Source organism: Quercus robur, chromosome 6 (genome assembly GCF_932294415.1).
Source record: "Quercus robur chromosome 6, dhQueRobu3.1, whole genome shotgun sequence".
NCBI classification, from domain to species: Eukaryota; Viridiplantae; Streptophyta; class Magnoliopsida; order Fagales; family Fagaceae; genus Quercus; species Quercus robur.
The window spans coordinates 40,229,051-40,248,745 of record NC_065539.1 but is presented as its reverse complement, the minus strand read 5'-3'; the positions used below and the strand labels follow the sequence as shown (position 1 = coordinate 40,248,745).

Here is a 19,695-nt window from a genome sequence, read left to right as displayed (position 1 = left end):
CAGTTCATTTCTAAGTTTGCCGATCGCTGTCGTCCATTCTACCAACTTTTGAAGAAGTGGAAGGGGTTCCAATAGAATGAGGAATGTGAAAGAGTTTTTCAGGATTTAAAGGAGTATTTGATGCAGGCACCCATGTTAACTGCCTCGGAACCTGGGGAAGACTTATTCATGTACCTCTCGGTGTCTGATCATGCTATGAGTGCCATGCTATTAAGGGATCAAAGAGTGCAGTAGCTTGTGTATTACATCAGTAAAACCTTGGTTGATGCCAAGACAAGATATTTACCCTTGGAAAAGTTGGTGTTAGCACTAGTGCACGCTACGAGAAAGTTGCCTCACTATTTTCAAGCTCATACCGTTTATGTCCTGACCGAGTACCCTTTACAGTCGTTGTTGAAAAGATCCGACTTTACAGGCTAGATAGCCAAATAGTGGACCCGGCTAGGATCCTTTGATATAAGGTACAGGCCAAGAAGTTCGATGAAGGGCCAAGTTCTAGCTAATTTTGTTGCAGATTTTTCTCCCAAGAGCGAAGGGGAGATAGTTGTCATGTGGAATGTCGCCCGTGAAAGGTATTTGTGGACGGTGCATCAAGTGCTATGGAGGCTGGTGCCGGGATTGTCATTATCACCCTAGAAGGAATGTGGTTGGAGCATTCTTTTAGGTTAGAGCATTCTTTTAGGTATAGGTGCAAGGGATATGGAGATTTATTTAGATTCTCGGCTGGTAGTCAGCCAGGTGTAGGGCAGTTTTGAAACCTAAGATTCTCGAATGAAAGAGTACTTACAGGTGGTAAAGCAAGTAATGAGTAAGTTTTGTACGGAAAAGTTGGCCCAAGTGGCCCGGGGACAGAACAAACATGCTGACTCTCTAGCCACGTTGGCATCATCAATGACAAAGGATGTGCCTCGATTAATCAAGGTAAAGCTCATAGCAGATCCAAGCATTAATACAACGGTTGGTATTGGTGTCGCAGTAATTTTGATGACCGAGCCATATTGGATGGACCCGATCATTGACTTCTTAGCTGAGGATCGAGTCCCAGATGATGAAAAGGAAGCTAATAGGGTTCGCCGAGTAGCTTCTCAGTACTGTTGTTGGCATATCTTAAGCTATACCGGAGGTCTTTTGGGGGGCCGTACCTTTTGTGCTTACACCCTGAGAAAGTTGATGAACTCTTGGCTGAGTTACATGATGAGGTGTGTGGGAGTCATGTGGGGGCATGCTCATTAGCAAACCGAGCAATGACTTAGGGGTTCTGGTGGCCACAAATGCAAAAGGATTCCGCCGAGTATGTACCTAAGTGTGAATAGTGCCAAAAGCATGCCCCCTTGATCCACTAACTAGCAGGCCATCTAAATCCAATTAACAGCCCCTGGCCCTTCGCGTGATGGGGGCTAGATATTCTCAAGCCATTTCCCCGGGCCACAGGCAATCGAAAGTTTGTTTTAGTGACTGTTGATTACTTCACCAAATGGGCGAAGGCAAAGGCAGAGGCGTTAGCCAATATTTAGGACATGGATGTTAAGAAGTTCGTGTGGAAGAATATAGTCACGAGATTTGGGGTGCCAGACTCTCTTATATTTGATAATGGATTGCAGTTTGATAGTAGAGCCTTTCGCGAGTTTTGCAGTGATCTCGGCATCAAGAACAGGTACTCCACCCCAGCGTATCCTCAGAGCAATGGCCAAGCAGAAGCCACCAACAAGGAAATCATGAACGGATTGAAGAAAAGGTTAGATGGTGCAAAAGGTAGGTGGGCCGAGGAGCTGCCCAACGTTTTGTGGGCATACCGGACAACTCCTAGAAGGTCTACTGGGGAACCTCCGTTCTCTCTCATATATGGGGCAGAAGCTGTAAAATCGACCAAGGTAAATTCATGTAGTGCACAAGTTGCGGGATTTGCCCATACCCAGAATGGTAGATTGCTAGTAGAACATTTGGTTTTGCTAGAAGAGTATCGAATAACAGTGACTATACGACTAGTGGAGTATGAACAAAAACTTGCCCGACTATATAACTGAGGCGTAAAGACAAGGAAATTCAGTGCTTGGGACCTGGTGCTACAGAAAGCAGTAGGGAATATACGGGATACGAATGCCGGGAAGCTGGCCTCGGCCTGGGAAGGGCCCTATAGGGTTACTATAATTGTGGGTGTAGGAGCGTACCATTGAGAGGACCTGGACAAGAGACTGCTTCCCTAACCATGGAATGTCCATAATCTAAAGAAGTTCTATCACTAATCATCTTTACATGGGTGTGTGAATTCAATAAAATCTTAAATGTACATTTTATTAGCTAATACAATGATGATATTTATATGTGCAGGTGTATTAAATTCCATTATCGTTAACTAACTAGCCTTGGCCAGCCAACATAAGGATAAAAGAACTAAGACAAATTAAGGACAGAAACCTGATTCTCGGTTCGATCATTATCACCAAGTAGGTGAAAACCTTACACTAAAGGTGTTATTAAGGACAGAAACCTGCTTCTCAGTTCAATCATTATCACCGAGCAAGTGGAAACTGTACACTAAAGGTGTTGCTAAGAATAGAAGCTTGCTTCTCGATTCGATCATTATCACTGAGCAGGAGGAAACCTTACACTAAAGGTGTTGCTAAGGACAAAAGTCTGCTTCTTGGTTCGATCATTATCACTGAGCAAGTGGAAATCTTGCACAAAAGCTAAACTCGGAAGCTTGCTTCTCAGTTTTCTATGCCCTACATTCACCCAAAAGAGCGAGCATACATCGAACGAAGTCTCTATTGCCAAGGAGTTAACTTTTTCTCCCGTCCAAACCGGTTTCGGACACCATACATACCCGGATATAATCTTTCCTTATGGAAGTAAACTAGAAAGCAGTTTCAATCCCCATTCAGAAGCAAACCGTGATTGAATTACCCAGCCACTAGGGGTATCTCTATAATATAAAGAAAATAAAAGAACGCAATGAAAGGAACAACATAGAATCAAACATTCATAGACGTACTTAAAGCAAGTGTTAATCAATCATACCATAATCAAATAAAGCCAACATATAAAAAACTAAACCAATGTTTTGTCACCATAACTCGGTGATTATAGGAAAATTAAACATGGAAAAATAATTGTTTTGTCACCACAACCTAGTGACATGGGCAAACTTAATGAAAATAAGGAAATTACTTAAGCAGAGGAAAAGTAAAAAGTAGAAATTTAGTTCGACAATCAAATTGAAGGGTCTGCAGGCTGGAAGTGGGTGACATCCTTAGGTGGCTACTAGGTTGCTGAAGGTGGCTGAAGCTGAGCATCCTCTCCGGGCCGATCATCAGCACGGAGATTGCTAGTGACTTCCAGGTCAACTAACTCCACATGGGAGTCAATTGCCTCCACTAACTCCCTCATGCTCGAAGATTCTTCCTCATCAGTGGCACCAGAAGGGTTCTGTGCAGCAAGAGAAAGGCCCGGGAAAGGAATTTGGTTGGGATTTCTCAAAGGAGAGTCCTCAGGGACCCCCAGAGCTTGTAGGGCGGCCAACCAACTCTCCTCGAATGTGAGCTTCCAAGCTTCCCGAATGACCGGCTCTACAGAGTTCTCCACGTCGGCAAAGCCTTCGTTGTACCATTTATTTTTGCAAGCCTCCAAAGCCACCTTCAGATCGCCCAACTCCTCAGCTCGAGCAGTGTTCAGACTCATGGCTTCTACTAACCTAAGCTCGGTCTCACCCAGCTTCACCTCCAGCTCCGCAGACCTCTTCTCCACCAATCACCTAGCCTTCTTAGCCACAACAGCCTTATTTTCCACGGTCTCCATGGCCTTCGCCTTCTTCTTAGCAATCAACTCAGCAACCTCCTTAAGAGCCTTCTCCTTCTCGGCATCCTCGAAAAGCTCCTTCAGCCACCCATTAAGGACATGAGTCAGCTGCATGGCCTAATAAAACGATAATGATAAGTATGAAAACGAATGTGCATGTGTGAAAGCAAATAGAAAGCCAAGGGACAAGAGATTACCGCTATGGTGTGCCATTGCAACCATTTACCCAATGACTCGTCCGTCTCGTCCTCAAAAAACGTGTATGTCTTCGAGCAAAAGGAGGTCATGCGCCAAACTCTAAGCGACATGACCCCGTTCGCCCTTATCCCATACTCTTACACTGGTGGACGTGGGGAGGGGTTTGCCGTCAAGCTAGAACGTAGGCTGCTGTTCCGCCGTGACTTGGGAGGTGGACGCCACGTACGTCCTAGTTTGAGCCGTTGGCTCCCGAATAATGATAGCCCTTGATGGCCGTGGAGGAGTCCTCGTAGGCGCATCTCCCGAGCTAGCCTAAGTCTGCTCAATCGTACACTGTCTTTTCCGAGAGCGGCCAGAGGGAGGAAAAGGAGGGGGAGTTGGATCTCTACCTTGGGTTTCTTATTGTTACGAGGTTGGCCAGGCGCCGGGCACAAAACGGCTGATCGTCATCGTCCTTCTTGTCACCATATTGTGACCTTGATATGATTCGATAACTGCTTCCTCAACTGCTTAAATGGGGGCTTCGGGTTCAACGGGAACTTAGTGTTCAGTAGGGGCTTCAGGCTTGACGGGTATGTGTACTCGACGGTTTGGGACACACGTTCAACCGACTCATCCTATACTAGAGCGAGTTCGTCAGAGAAGATGTACCGTGGGCCGAGATCACGAGCTTCGCCTACAGTTAGTTTTGGAGGAAGGAAATTCGCATGTCGGACGTCAATATAAGAAAGGAGGGGACTGTCTACTAACAAAGCTTGACTGAATGCTTGCTAGGTGGAATATACAGGTTCAACGCCAAGGATTAAATGGGATGCTCGGAGTTGTTCGTCTGAGTGAACGAAAATTTCTGACCTAATAACAAAATTTAGGTCTCTCACATGCACTACTGTAAGGTTCGGTTTGAACCTTTTGCTCTCTGCACGGAAACAATACAAAAACTAGTTAACAACCAATCAATCAAAATAATCGCAATTATGAATAACAAATGAAATATGCTCAATATCGACCAACATCATGCGGCAAGTAGGAGCAGGGGAGCTTGTCGGCAAACCAGTTGCCGCTCACCCATACAAATTCCCCAGCCGAGTTCCTATTTGAGTCAGGTAGGCATGATTTGAGTCATACCTGCATGTCTCTTGTTTTTAAATAATAGTTTGACGTAATTTTGCCGCACAAACTATACATGAAGTTAATGTCATGGTAATTCAGTTGCAACCCGAACAACTGGTTCAACCTACAAACGCAACTCACCACTTGGTAAAAATTAGGGGGGAGTTGGTTGGGACATAGACCATAAAACCTAAGGGTGCTTATGATGAGGGGATCAACGGGGAACCTAACCCCACCCTCAAGAATGGCCATTAAAGGAAAGAATATTGTGTTTACACCACGACGCCTTTGGATGTCAATATCGCCCTCATGACAATAGGCAATATCAACATCTTTAAGGACGTTGTAGGCAGCCCTAAAACTATCCAAAGAGGCTTCTGAGGAAAGGAGATAAGAGTAGCCCATTTCTAAACTAGGATTCTCAAAGCTATGATTAAGAGAGAACTGTAAGAAATAGAAAGAGTAAAGGGAAGTGCAGAGAGAACTTACTTTGAAGGCTCTAGGAAGGAATGTTTTAGGCTGGAGTATGAACACACAAAGGGTGTATGCTCGGCAGAGAAGGAGTTTGGAGAATGAGGAATGCAAAAAGTGAAGAAGAGATTCAGAGCGAGTTATTTATAGGAGCCATGGAAGGAATAAATAGCATTTAATTAATAGTAAGGCGGTAAACCCTACGAATCCCTTTGGTAACTAACACACGCACCGCCTCAGTTCGTGAACCGTTAGATAATGATGATAGCTGAACCAAACAGTCAGATATAGTGCACCTTTTAAGGACACATTAACGAGCCCTTTGAACCGCCCAGCATTCACCCGTTGAACTTCCCAGATAACTTTTGTCTTTTGGTGTCCTTAATTTGTTCCTAGAAGCTGGGCACAAATCAAGGAGGGGCTAATGTACGGCACCTGAACTCCCAGGCCCATTTGGGCCTTGGGCTCCGACCCAACAATATGGTCCCCTAATGCCAACCTCTTTTTGCTTGAGGCCTGGGCCCTAGGCCCACAAGGACCATAGGCCTAGGTCTCATGCCACCTTAAAGCCCCATTAGGCGAATGGTCTTAATTAGTACGCACCATGCTTCATCACCCGGACCACGCCCGATGAACCACTTACCGAACATTAAGACAACTGCTCGGGTTTACCGCTTCTCGGCTGCCCAGTAGTGCCTTGGGGAATATCGCTGCCGAGCAGCTCTACTTAGGTGGGAACCAATTCCAATGCCACTCTTACCACACCCCACTACCAACTAAACACCCACTTAAGGTTAATGACATTGGACCTCCTTTCCCACTAACCATGAAAGTAATCATAACTCCCCACTAATTTTTGACTATAAATATGAGAAGCTAAGGAAGAGAGGGGGTGGTTGGAAAAGTTCTAAAAGAGACTAAGAGTGGAAGAAGTGAGAATTAAGCTTGTGCAGTAATAGTAGGGAGATGCAACTCCATTGGGTCTCTGTATAAGGAACTACCCAAGGTACGAAATCTAAAGCCCACGTTATAAATAGATTGTGAGCCCAAGTGAGGGTTGGCCCATTAGCCTCACTTTTGGCATGCACAGGAGGTATTCTAAGGGATCCTAAAACGAATACTAGAGGATACACTTGGACTTAAAGGAATTCAAACTTCACAAGTTTTGGAATCCCAAGGAGAGCTATCTAAGTCTATGATTTTTGAATATATTTGAACCTTGTGATATATCCCAACAAAGTAGGACTCAATGTACTCAATATAATAAAGCATAATCCCATTATATTCCAGGATCTCTAACGTTTTACTTGCACTACCTTTACTTTATTTGCTTTTCCTTAGCTATTCATCCAACCAAACTATATATATATATATATATATATATATATTTTTTTTTTTTTTTTGTGGATATACACCACTGTAAATTTCTTTTAAAAAAAACTTCTTGTCTCTCCCCGTGTGCGTGTGTGTGTGTGTGTGTGGATTTCATGTTTTGTGCACAGATTGGCTCATAAATGGCCTAACAAGGCCACGATGGGTCAAGCCCAGTCCATCCAACCATCTACCACTATCTTTTGGGAGGCCCAGGATCCTTCATTACCTTTGGGCTTCGGCACTGTCCAAAACAGAACCCACAGTTACAATTAAGAGATTAGTGCACCAAAAAAAAAAAAGGTCATATGCAATAAGTAGTCCAATTGGGGAGCTTCTTTATAGATCAACAAATTCTAACATAGGTAGGTATTTCGAGATAGGATAAGATTTCTTATACTTATAACCTCTATTATTGTTAAGTGGATTCTTCAGGAATGATGATCTAAAACTCACTCAGTGGGGTTTTGCTTAGAAGTTTTTCCCTTGTTATCAAATATTTATGTCAAACCTATTTTTCAATTCACTTTATTTAGTTTGGTGGTTTGATTGTGCTTTTATTGTTTTTACACGTAATTTAAGTAATTTGGGGTCAATCAATCTTCTTTTTTTTTTTTTTTTTTTTTTTTTTTTTTTTTATACAAGATAGAATTCTACTTTAGCCTAATCTAAGTGTAAATGTGTGTGAAACTCCCTCCTGGAAACTTGAACCCCGGCCCTTACCCTCCAGACTTCACAAGCACTTATACTTGTAGAGTAACCATCGATTAACCCTGTTTATCCTTCAATTTTGTTTTTGTTTGTTTATTTTATTTCAGAAAATAGTAATTAAACTTCTTTCTAATTTTGGGCACATAGCACACCGTGGTGATTGTTTGACCATGAAAATAGCAAAAAAAACATGGGTGAGGGTCTGCTCTAGTGCAAAGTCCAAACATCAAGTGCCTTGTGCCTTGTCAAGTTGTCGCCAGGTAAGGAATATATGGTTGAATTGCGTCAATATTAAATGGTACATTCGAATTCGAACTACTATTATTCTATCCAGTGCAAAGTCCAAACATCAAGTGCCTTAGGGTGAGGGCCTGCTCTAGTGCATAGTCCAAACATAAAGTGCCTTCTGCCTTGTCAAGTTGTCGCCAGGTAAGGAATATATGGTCGAATTGCGTCAATATTGAATGGCACATTCGAATTCGAACTACTATTATTCTATCCATTGGAATGGAAGAGACTGAAAAGTATGAGAGTTAAGATCAATTGTAAGGGGAAAATTGGGACAAATTACTCAAGTCACCGCGGTGTTTGCAAAGGATTGGAAAGGGTACTTGGTGTTCGGCTACTTTTCTAAGGTTGATACCAATCTTTCTGTCCAAGTTGAAGAGAAATTGAAGGAATCAATTCACCTTCAGCTGCTGTTTTGTGGAGAAATAATAGCCAGATCTCGCTACTAGCAGAAATTAGAAAGCAAGTGAAGTCCAGCCCTTTTGAATGTTATCATGGAGTATGCCGCTTGTAAAAATGTGCCACAATAATTGACGGTAAAAATATTATAAAATAATTTGTACATGTAACCTCACTCTAATAAAAATATTTTTAAACATTGGAAAAGTAGACATCAAAAGACCTTATTCCAAAATTACAATAGTACAACTGTACAGGTGATAAAAAAATAAAAAAAAATTCAATTTTAACATTTCTTTAGCATTTATTGGAATGCTGTTATTTCAAACATTTTTCTTTTGTGTACTATTTCCAATTTTTCATATAATAGTAATTAACATAGTAATGATACAAAACATGGTTAGTTTTGAATTCAACAAATATTAAATTGACCAGAACCTTGATGAATATTACCCGTAACATGAGGTGTCAACACACCTGCCACTCATCGGTGTAAGAACTAATAAGAAGCTTATGTAATATGAGTATCAAAGAGGGTCACCCACTAGTCGAAGTCACTAGTATTTATTATTTTATTTTCAAGGAAAAAACGAAAATTCTATGGGAGTAGGGTCCGCCAATTTGAGGATCCAAATGATGAGGCCTTTCAATAGAAGCGTCGATTTGAAATCATGTGGACAATATTTGCTTGCTAATATGCAAATGTGGGTCCAATTCGATAGACTATTCTTAGTATTTTCGTTTTGTCAAGCGTGTACAAAAAGACCAATAAACTAAAACCCACCTCTATTTATTGACCATCTCTAAATTCGCCTGGACCAGTGGCAGAAGTCCAAAACAACGTAATTGACCACGTGTTAATTGTGCATCAACGCGGTCTCTACAAATACAAATACCAACTAAACAGGACCGTTGCAACCTACAACTGCCAGAAACTGAAATTTGAACTACCCGGGAAAACAAAAACCCAGAGAAAAAGAAGAAGAAGAAAAAGAAGAATGATGGATTTGTTTTTCCCAAAGGAATTGCAGTGTGACAATGACATCTTCTGGTACGAGGCTTACAAGGCTTTTGAGGCTCTCCAGCCCCAGGTGAATCAAAGCGCTTTTGTGCCTTACAGAGACACACCCAGAAATGAATTTGGAGCAGAGAATTCAGGTAATATGAAAAATTGTGTAAATATGAAGAAGAGAATGGTGGAGTTCTTGAGGAGGAGTTGGCATCCGAGGAATGAAATCCAAGAGTACGAGAAAGAGAGGGGTTTTCGGCACATGATGAACGAGCGGATGAGGAGAGAGAGGCAGAAGCAAAATTACATGACCCTGCATTCCATGTTGCCCTTTGGAACCAAGGTGTGTTTTTGGATTTCTTTTTTCATTTCTCCAGTGAAATAAAGAGCTAGAATTCATTTTTTTCATTTAATCTTGAATCATGAAATAAATCCATTTCAAACGTAGAGGATCAGGATCTACTCTTAAATCAAAATATGGTCATGTTGTTTAATTATGACACTTGTTATGGGATTTTTGTATGCAGAGTGATAAGAATTCCATTATTCAAACGGCAGCGACAAAAATTCAAGTACTGCAGAAGTGTAGGGAAGAGTTGCAAAGGCGAAACTCAGAGGCTGAGAAAAATTTGGCTGCGGTGGAAGGGGAAAGAGTAGGAGGAGCTAAGATTAAACTAAAGGTGGCTAATCCAACATCTGGGGTTGATTCCATGGTGGAAGTTCTTAAATGCTTGAAACACTTGGGACTGAAGGCCAGAACCATCCGATCAAATTTCACTGCTCAGGAGTTCTCAGCTGAACTGGAGATTGAAACAGAGGTAGCTCTCTCTCTCTCTCATGCTTTTTTTTTATGGGACGACGACATAAAGGATCCAAGTGACCAAAATTTGTTGTTTTTCAAACCAATTCCAAAATATTTTAAAATATTTCACTATTATTCAGATAAAATCATTATAAAAGTGGAGTTAATCATTGAACTAACTTAGAGTGATGTTATTTCAATTTCAATAATATTTGTGAACAATTATGAAAAATATGGTCTCTAATCTTATTCATGTATGTGGAAGCAAGTGACTACTTAACTCTTTTTTTTTCTTTTTTTTTTTTGAGAATCAAGTGACTGCTTAACTTTTAAGGCTTCGTAGATCAACCTAAAAACTCTCTTCGAATGTTCTCTTATCTCAACCTTAAAATAGTAGCTATGTCTTTGTTTCTTCTTTTTGTCACTTTTGGAGGCCAATTGATTCCTACGTTTTAATGAAAGGCTATTGCTACAGTTATGCCGACATTGAAAAGCTTCCTGACTAGAAAGGAAAATTGTCTCGTTCTATCTTTGTCCTGACACAAAAGTTTTAAAAAAATAAAAATAAATAATAATAATAAGAAGGAGAAATAAGCACACGTGAGGTTTATCTAACCAGAGTTTTTTAAATACTAATAATTGTCTCTTTCTATCATTTTGAAAGATCGAAGCTGCCAAAGTGGAAAAAGCCATACAAAGAGCACTATATGAAGTTGAGGGGAAACTTCTTCGCAAGTTCGACGAAGGTGGAATCTAAAGAAAAATGGGGGCGCCCAAGCACTTTACTTTTGCGGCAAAAGTTTTGCCCTCAATCATAGGATAGGAACACTTTAACTATTAAATTTATGTTGTATATATTATTATATGTTTTTTTTTTTTGTTGTTGTTGTTATAATCATCTATTAGCAACGTGACAGATTGACGGTCAATAGGTTTCTTATTGGTTTGAAAATTTTAACTTCTTTGTTGATTTTCTGAATTTCAATTGACTAATAGTTTAGATCGCGACTATTTTAACACTTAAAGTTTACCCACTAGTCTATCTATTTGAGCAGGAGGAAACTTCTTCTTCTTTTCCTTTTTCTTGTTTTTTTAGGTTGTTAAACGAGCACGAGGAAATTAGAGTAAAGATTACACTTGCTTAGCTAGTACTAATTAATGTGGATTATTATAAGCTGAGCCATGTGACATAGACAACAAAATTATAAAAGAATTTGAACGGAATTGGTCAATTTGACCTGTAAGCCCAGCACCATCATTCAAAACTAACATGCGCTTTTGATGTTACAGTCTTGGGGAAATACTGCCCCAGAAAACCAACAAATAACCATTTAGGTCCCATTAAGTATGGCAACTCAAACACATGTTTTCAATTTTTAAATAACATTACACGTATTTTTATATACTTTTTCACCCATATGTATTTCCACAAATGTTTTCAAATTACAAAATACATGTTTTTAAGTGCATATACAAAATACCCCCTCATATTTTGGCATTTCGCAACTTGCTAAAATTTTGAAGCAACTTTCTAAAATTTAAGTAACAGCTAAATGTTTCTAAAACGAATATGAACAAAAAAAACAAAACAAAACAAAACCAAACCGAATCTCTTGTAAAATGCTTCCATCTTGGGAAAAAAGAAATCTGATATTCTAAAAGCCCCCTTATTGCTTGACTTGAGAAAACATATTTCACAAAGAAAAATATTTACCTCCAAATTGATTTGGGATAAAATTCTTTCTACCCACTATTGAAAAAAACAATTTATGTACACTTTTAGGGAAAAGGTTTGCAGCCAAACTTTTCCTACTTTTCGTTATATGACCTTTTTTGTTTGGTTAGAATTTGGAAGGATGAAAAAGTGAGAAATTAAAAAATATATATATTTATATTTTCTTTTATGCATGTTTGGTAAGAGGATGGAAAAGTGCAATATAAAGAGTGAGCAATTGCATCAATCCGGCCAAATTTTTCCGTCTATTTTACACCAACAACCTATTTTTTCTATTTCACAAGACCACTGTAGGGACACATTTTGCAACCCAAGCTTAAGATGTATGGGATCTAGACCCAGTGAGCCCAGTACAATAAATTTGTGGAGAGTGAGTCGAAGAATTAGGCCCTAATGAATTTGACAACGGCAAGTATGGATTTAAAAGATGATCAAGCAAGAACAAGGAAAATAGAACTGAATGAATTCACTATCCGATGAGGTATTTTGTCATACAAATCAATAACAATTGGGTACAAGTATAATTTTGATTTTTACAGTATTCTTTCTCTATTTTTCCAATCCCTTCCTCATGAAGGGTCACTTACATTATATAGCTCCCTTTAGATCATCTTGATCCTACACTTGTTGATCATCTAAACCCCTATTTGAGTACCTGTCCCATCAGACACCCTCTTTGGCTTTCTGTGAGTTGTGGTAGCCAAGGCAACACTGTTCAGATGTCTTCTCCACATAAATGTGGCCAAAAAAGTAGTTGTAGTGCATTCAATGCGGTGGTAGCAGTTTTTCCTTAGATATTTTAGATTCTCCTCCTTCTCGTATGTTCATGATGCACGTCTCTATCACTAGAGCTTCATGGAAGGTCACTCTAATCATTGGAAGACATATTTGAGCTGCACTTATCGTATATGAGGAGATATTCCTTCTTGGATAATCTTCCTATTTGCATCTTGCTCATTAAATCCTGAGCTTGAACCATTATTTACCATTCGTTCCTTCTCAGACCATCCACACTCTCGGACAAGGCCTAAGGCCCAATATATAATTTAGGCCCTTAATCCTACAACCATTTTTACAAAACACTCACATTAGAATATCTATTATACACTCTAATTTATTTAAATAATATTTTTTATTATTATTTTATTTATACCTATCTCTTTCATTAATATATATTTATTTCCCATCCCAACTGTCTCTCATCAATTCTTCTCTACCTCTATTTTTCCCTAAACTCTCTTCCTCACTCATATCTCAAACCCAGAATTTATACATGCAGAAGATCTAACAGCGGCAGCAAGGCAAATCCAACGACAATAGCAAGACAAAACGGCAGTAGCTTTGGTGGCAGCGACGGTGACAAATCCAACTGATTTTTTTTGGGTTTTTCATGTGAGATTTTTGTTGGATTTTTCATATGGGTTTTCCGTTAGGTTGGATTCATTTTTATTGATTTTGGTTTGGGTTTGGGATGAGTTTTTCTTCAGGTTTGGGTTGATTATAAGTTGGGTTTTCCAATGGGTATAGCTTGATTTTTTGTTTTGCTTGATTTGAGTTGGGTTTTCTAATGGTTTGGGTTTAGGATGAGTTTTTCTTTAGGTTTTTGTTGATTATGAGTTGGGTTTTCCGGTGGGTTTAGCTTGATTTTTGTTTGGCTTGGTTTGAAATGGGTTGCGGTGGTGATGGTTGGGTGGTGCTGAGTTGGTGGTTGGATGTTTGTCATCTTCTTCTTTGCTGGGTTGTTGTGGCCGTTGGGAAAGAGAGGGTTGTTGGGTTGCTGTGGCCGCTGGGAAAGAGAGGGAGAACCTAAAAGGTGAGAGGAAAAAAAAAGAATAAATTATTGATGTGGCAAGTGTGTATATATATACACATTTTTACACCCACTGATGTGGGTAGTTTTGGAGAAAAATTATGTAAATTTTGCACAATTTTGACACTTTTGCTATTCTAGAGGCACTAGTGCAGATGCTCTAAATAACTATTATGTTATTAATATTTTTATTAAAAAGTAGAAGGATAGGATAGTAGGGACAATTACTTTCCTTCTCATTATCATATTTTTTCATCTTTTCTCCACAATTTGGATCTTAAAAAAAAAAACAAAACAAAACAAATTGTAGGACTGGATGAAAAACTCTATCCAACCATTTTCTTTTCTCTCCTTATTCCCTCCAACCAAACAATGAAAATTGCATTTTACATACCATTCACGGTTACTGTAGCTGTGTATATCAATAATTTATTCTTTTTTTCTCTCACCTTTTAGGTTCTCCCTCTCTTTCCCAACGGCCACAACAACCCTCTCTTTCCCAATGGCCACATCAACCCAACAAAGAAGAAGAAGATGACAAACATCCAATCACCAACTTAGCACCACCCAAACATCACCACCACAACCCATTTCAATGCAAACCAAGCCAAACAAAAATCAAGCTAAACCCATTGGAAAACCTAACTCATAATCAACCCAAACCCAAAGAAAAACTCATCCCAAACTGAAACCAAAATCAACAAAAATTGAATCCAACCCAACGAAAAACCCATATGAAAAATCCAACAAAAATCCCACATGAAAAACCCAACGAAAATCAGTTAGATCTGCCGTCATTGCTTATGGGTTTTGATTCTTATGGTTCTTGTGGTGGAGATTGGTGCTTGTGGTGGATAAGTGATTTGACCATGAGAGGAAAAAGAAGAAGATGCTTGTGGATGGAGGTGATCTGACCGTGACCTTGAAAGGAAGAAGGAGAAGATATCGTGAAAGGAAGAAAAAGAAGTAGAAGAGGGACAAAAGATTGGTCTGAAAAATGAGATAAGGACAAAGAAAAAAAGGTTAAGTACAAAAGAAAAGATAAAAGATAGGGACAAAATAATAATAATAAAATTTTAAATATTATTATTTAAATAGAGAGGATTGTAAAATAGATAAACTGACGTGGTTGCTTTGGAAAAATGGCAGTGTAAAATGATAAAAGTAGGTTCTTAATGTAAAATAGACGGAAAAATTTGGCTGAACTGATGCAATTACTATAGTAAGAGGAATAGTCTTAGCTTTTTTCTAACTTAAAATTGAACGTAGGTGTATATGCATGTGCACAGGTCTACTACCTAATAAAATATTGGGAATACTAATTTTAGATTTCTATTCTTCTCAAAAAAAAAAAAAAAATTTGAAGAAGAAGAAGAAGAAAGATTTCTATTGCTGTAAAAGATAGCAGCTAGGGGGAAAAGGCTATATGATGTCGAAGAGGAAATTATAGAATTACCTCATCTCTTAATATGTGAAACATTAAAACAACAAAGGATTATGCTTGAAACTTTGCTTTTTAAATCAAATGAACATAAGAAGTGTTGTCATTTTAATGTTATATGATTAAAATGGATTAAAAAGAAACTTAAATATAAAGATGTAAGAGTTAATATGAAAAATAAGGAATTGATCAAGATGTTTAATCTTACATTGAAAATGAAAGAGACTCTTTTATTATTTTTAAGTGTGGTGATTAATGTATTAAAGCAGATAATGGGTGAAATATGTGCTCAGAGGGGAGGTGAAGGGAGGAGGTGTCAATCAAATCAGTCTCTTGAATCCTTCTACCAAATAGTAGATTAATCTGGATCATCAATTTTGTGAGGCCCATTGAGCAGCTTGAATCTTTTAAAGATAGCAAGTGTCGCACCTCATAACAAATAGTATTGTGTATCTCTTTAAAATAAATCATTTATGTATTTTTATTCAATTTATCTTGTGCTATTTCCATTATTATTGTGTAACTATTGGAGATCTCACCCTTTCACTTCTACGATGCCCACTTCAAGAGATGGAAATAAAAGTTCATCTTCTATTTAAGTCTTCTCAAGGCCGCCTACATCCTCACTAACAAGAATCCTTTCAAGACTTCCACCGATGAGATGAATGACGAAGATTTCTGTCCCTATCAAGAAAAAATAGATAAGTATACATAAGGTGAATACAATTGTCACTCTTATCTTTTGAATTGTCTTGCCAATCATTTCTATGATTATTGATGATGCAGAAAATCGTCAATTGAACTCCTTGTCAATACAGATGGACAACATCAAGTCAATGGTTGTGAAATCCTGCAAAAGGAATAAGTAGACTTGGGATACACTAGTGTGGTGTGTGCCAAAGAGCCTCCAATGAGCTAGTCAGTAAGATCAAACCTCAGTTGTACAGAGAAATTGCTATTTGGCTAGAAAGTTGTTGTGCGTATGTTACGTACTTTTACCCTAATTGTTTATACCTTTTTATAGGTCTCCCCTTAGGATGGGAGTAAATGCCTCTCTTTATGATTATGGATTCGTTGGTAATGAATGATGGGGCGTTATAGAATTCAATGATATTTTACCCGTTGGTTCGTCGGTTTCACTTTTGCTTGTCTAGCATGTTAACCATTACTCATGTCATTTATGGGGAACTCATTTATAGGTCAAATTGCTTCGATTTCTATGCCTGTCGTATTTATTGTGAAGGATGTTTCGGGTCTCGTCTTAACACATGTCCTTCTATGATTGCTTAGACGTGCTAAAGTTGTTTCTTAAGTTTCCCACACGTGGTTTTTAGGGTTTTTAATTTTTAACTGTGTATGAACAATGTTTTTTATTTTCATTGTGTATGAACTATTTCATCATGTGAATTGACGATGTGCTTGCTAATTGAAGTTATAAACTTCCGTATTTTATATTAAATGAAAAAGTATTTTATATTAAATGATACCATATCAAAATCCAATAAACAAGAAACATTTGTGTAAAAATAACCACCCACTTACATGTTTTTCATTTGCTAATGGAGTAGTATTTTTTGCTGACATGTCTTTTATTTAATGAATTTTGACACAGTTGACGTGGTATCATTTGATACCAAATACTTTCTCTAATGAAATGCCCACTCAAACCCATGATCCATGTGCCACCATCCCAACCTTCCACTCCCACACCAACACCAGGCATCCACCACCAAAACAAACTACTCCAACTAACAAATCAACCACCACAATCTTTGAGATCCATGGCAACATCAGTAGTGACTCCACTGGCTTATATAAAGAGAGATAAGGAGGGGGGAAGGGAATGACAATAACTAAAAAAAGATAATTTTCTTTTTGGGCAATGTTTATTATTAAGTAATTTTGTAATTTATTTTTGGTTAAAAAATATGAAAAATGGCAAAATACGGTTTGTAGGTACCTAACTAGTAACTACACAATGTATAAAGAACTAGACAAAAAGGTCTAAATTAAAAACAATATAAAGTGAAGGATTGAAATAAAAAATAGGAATGAAACTAAAAATATGCCAAATTTACAGTTAGGCTGTAACTTTTAAATTAGCCAAAACTTTTATATTTAATTACTTTCTTATCATGCTTTATTTTATATATATATAGAGAGAGAGAGAGAGACTTAGGTACAGTAGGTTTCTCTTTTTAAATTCTGCCATATGCTTTTTTCACATGAATGGAAGTGTATTTTTTAAGTTAAGTAGCCATATGGCAGAATCTTGAGAAGAGAACCTAAGGAACACCTAAAGTACTGTACATAATTTTTGGCCGTATATATATATAACGTTTTTCATTTTATTGAGTAATTTTTCACTTTTTTTCGTGCTATGATTTCAGATTTAATTGGAGGAATATCAAACCTGCTGTAACAAGACTTGCTATATCAAATGTCTTTCACACTGAACTGTTTTGTTTGAGTTATATAACAATATTATTGTTTAGGGATTTTGAATCATACAATTTTATAGGGTGGTATAATTGAGATTTAAGGCTATGTTGTCTGGGGCATGCAAGACCAAAATTGATTTCACGTGAGAGTTGAATTTTATATTGGATTATAGTGGTTTGTCTCTTACTTGGTTATTTTATGTATTCTATAGGTTTTGATATTTGATACTATCAAGCAAATTGACCACCTTCTGTTTTAAATAAATTGAATGTAATATTCATGTCTAACTGTGAGAAATCGCGAAAACGCCTCTTTAATAGTGAGAAGCCCACTTGTAATGTCTTTCCCCTAAAGTAAGAGTTGTATAATGAAGTCACCACTTCTTTTATTTACAAATAAAAGAATAAAAAATACAAAAATTGAATTGAAGAATTAATGATTGAAGGTAAAATTACATGCTATAAAAAGGATAAGGTTTTGGGTCCTAGTTACATTTTAATCGAAATATAAGACTTTGAGTCCTAGTCAAATTCTGTCAAAGTAAGAATTACATTGAATAAAGCGCTAATCTAAAACCCTAGATCTAGATTCACGGATTAAGTTACACGGTGCAAAGAAGTTAAACACCCATTTCACCCAATAAAAACCGATCTTTTAGACTAGTAGTAACCAATCGCATACACACATTAATGTTGCATCAAAATCAAAATTGATCATGGCAAGTATTTCCAAAATTCATGTCATGTATTATCATTGGATTAAATTTCTAGATCTAAAATTATATTGGAGAGTAAGATTAATTCATAAATCGAATGATTGTTTTAGCATTGAAAAACAAAATTGAAATGATATTTTTTTTTTTTAACAAACGAAGATTGAACTCAAAATCTCTTATACAATCATTAAAAACTTTGCTAGTTGAGTTATCTAAAACCCACCAATTGAAAGAATTTTGATATTTGAAAAGAGATTTAATTTTCAAAAGTTTATCTCTAAGTGTATGAAATTTATCTCATAAAATTATAATAAGAAAATAACATAATGACACTACAAAATTTAAAGGTTATAAAAAAGGAATGTTTTAACACAATCATTCATTTTAATCCCCTTTTTTTTTTATTCAAATTCATAAGATACTCGTACGTACTAGTATTTCAAGTTTTTCTTATGCCATTTTTTATGCTCAACTTTTTCGTACTTCCATTTTTTATGCTGTGGACCAAATATCATATTTTCAGCAAATAACGTATTTTCAACTTGCTGATAAAGAGCATTCTAAAATAAAATACTTTTTTAGTAATGTTAGGAATACTTTTTCTTTCTTTCTTTTTTTTGAGAATCAATGTTAGGAATACTTTGAACTTGCTAATAAAGAGCATTCCAAAGCTTTTTTTTTCTTAGTAATGTTAAAGCTAATTTTTTTTTTTTTTTTTGTAATGTTAGTATTTACCATATAAACTTGAAAAACTTTTTTTTTTTGAAATAGCTACAATACGTAACTAACCGTAGCTCAAATCCTTTTCCCCCAAACCCCAAGTACTTTGTGCATAAACCATATCAATTCAACTATAAGACCCTTGGCAGTTAAAATTGAACAAAGAGGAAAACCTTTTAAAACTATTGTATGACCAACCACTTTAAACATAAGTAAACATTTATTTGGTATGTTGTAACACTAATCACATTCATTGTCACCACAATTTATGAGGAAGAATTGTTAAATGCTTCCGGAGTACCATAAATGTATACTCATCTCACATGAAATGTCACAATTATGAGTCTCACCATAAATTTAATTAGCCAAACCCACAATTATGTGAAAGAGAAAGTAAACATTTATAGTAACTTTGAGAGTATTCTATAATTACTGATATGACCCTTTTTACAATCAAATTTTGTTATCTGCTTTCAGAAAAGCCCGCGCCATTCCAAACACACTTCAAGGTTGATTTGGTATTTGTCATTGTTCAGCAGAATTGCGTATTTGTGTCCATATAGAATCATCCATCTACCAATACAAAGGCTGCCAATACGGATTTCAATGCTTTACCCTGATGGGTTCTACTTATGCTTAGGGCGTATAATAAAGGTATAAGTAGGGAAATTATATAAG

General features: G+C 37.3%; 1 protein-coding gene and 1 long non-coding RNA gene across 2 annotated transcripts; both read left to right on the top strand.

Moving 5' to 3' along the window:
• The first annotated feature begins 9,245 nt into the window (after positions 1 to 9,245).
• On the top strand, positions 9,246 to 11,184 carry LOC126688735 (transcription factor bHLH92). Its single transcript, XM_050383540.1, has 3 exons — positions 9,246 to 9,695; positions 9,880 to 10,170; positions 10,819 to 11,184. Exons 1-3 carry the CDS (start codon positions 9,342 to 9,344, stop codon positions 10,909 to 10,911), a joined length of 738 nt encoding a protein of 245 aa, XP_050239497.1. The 5' UTR covers positions 9,246 to 9,341; the 3' UTR covers positions 10,912 to 11,184.
• Positions 11,185 to 12,492: 1,308 nt separating this feature from the next.
• LOC126688734 (uncharacterized) lies at positions 12,493 to 16,188 on the top strand. The gene is made up of 2 exons (XR_007644346.1): positions 12,493 to 15,856; positions 15,959 to 16,188. It is a non-coding gene; the product is annotated as an uncharacterized LOC126688734 (long non-coding RNA).
• Positions 16,189 to 19,695: the final 3,507 nt, after the last annotated feature.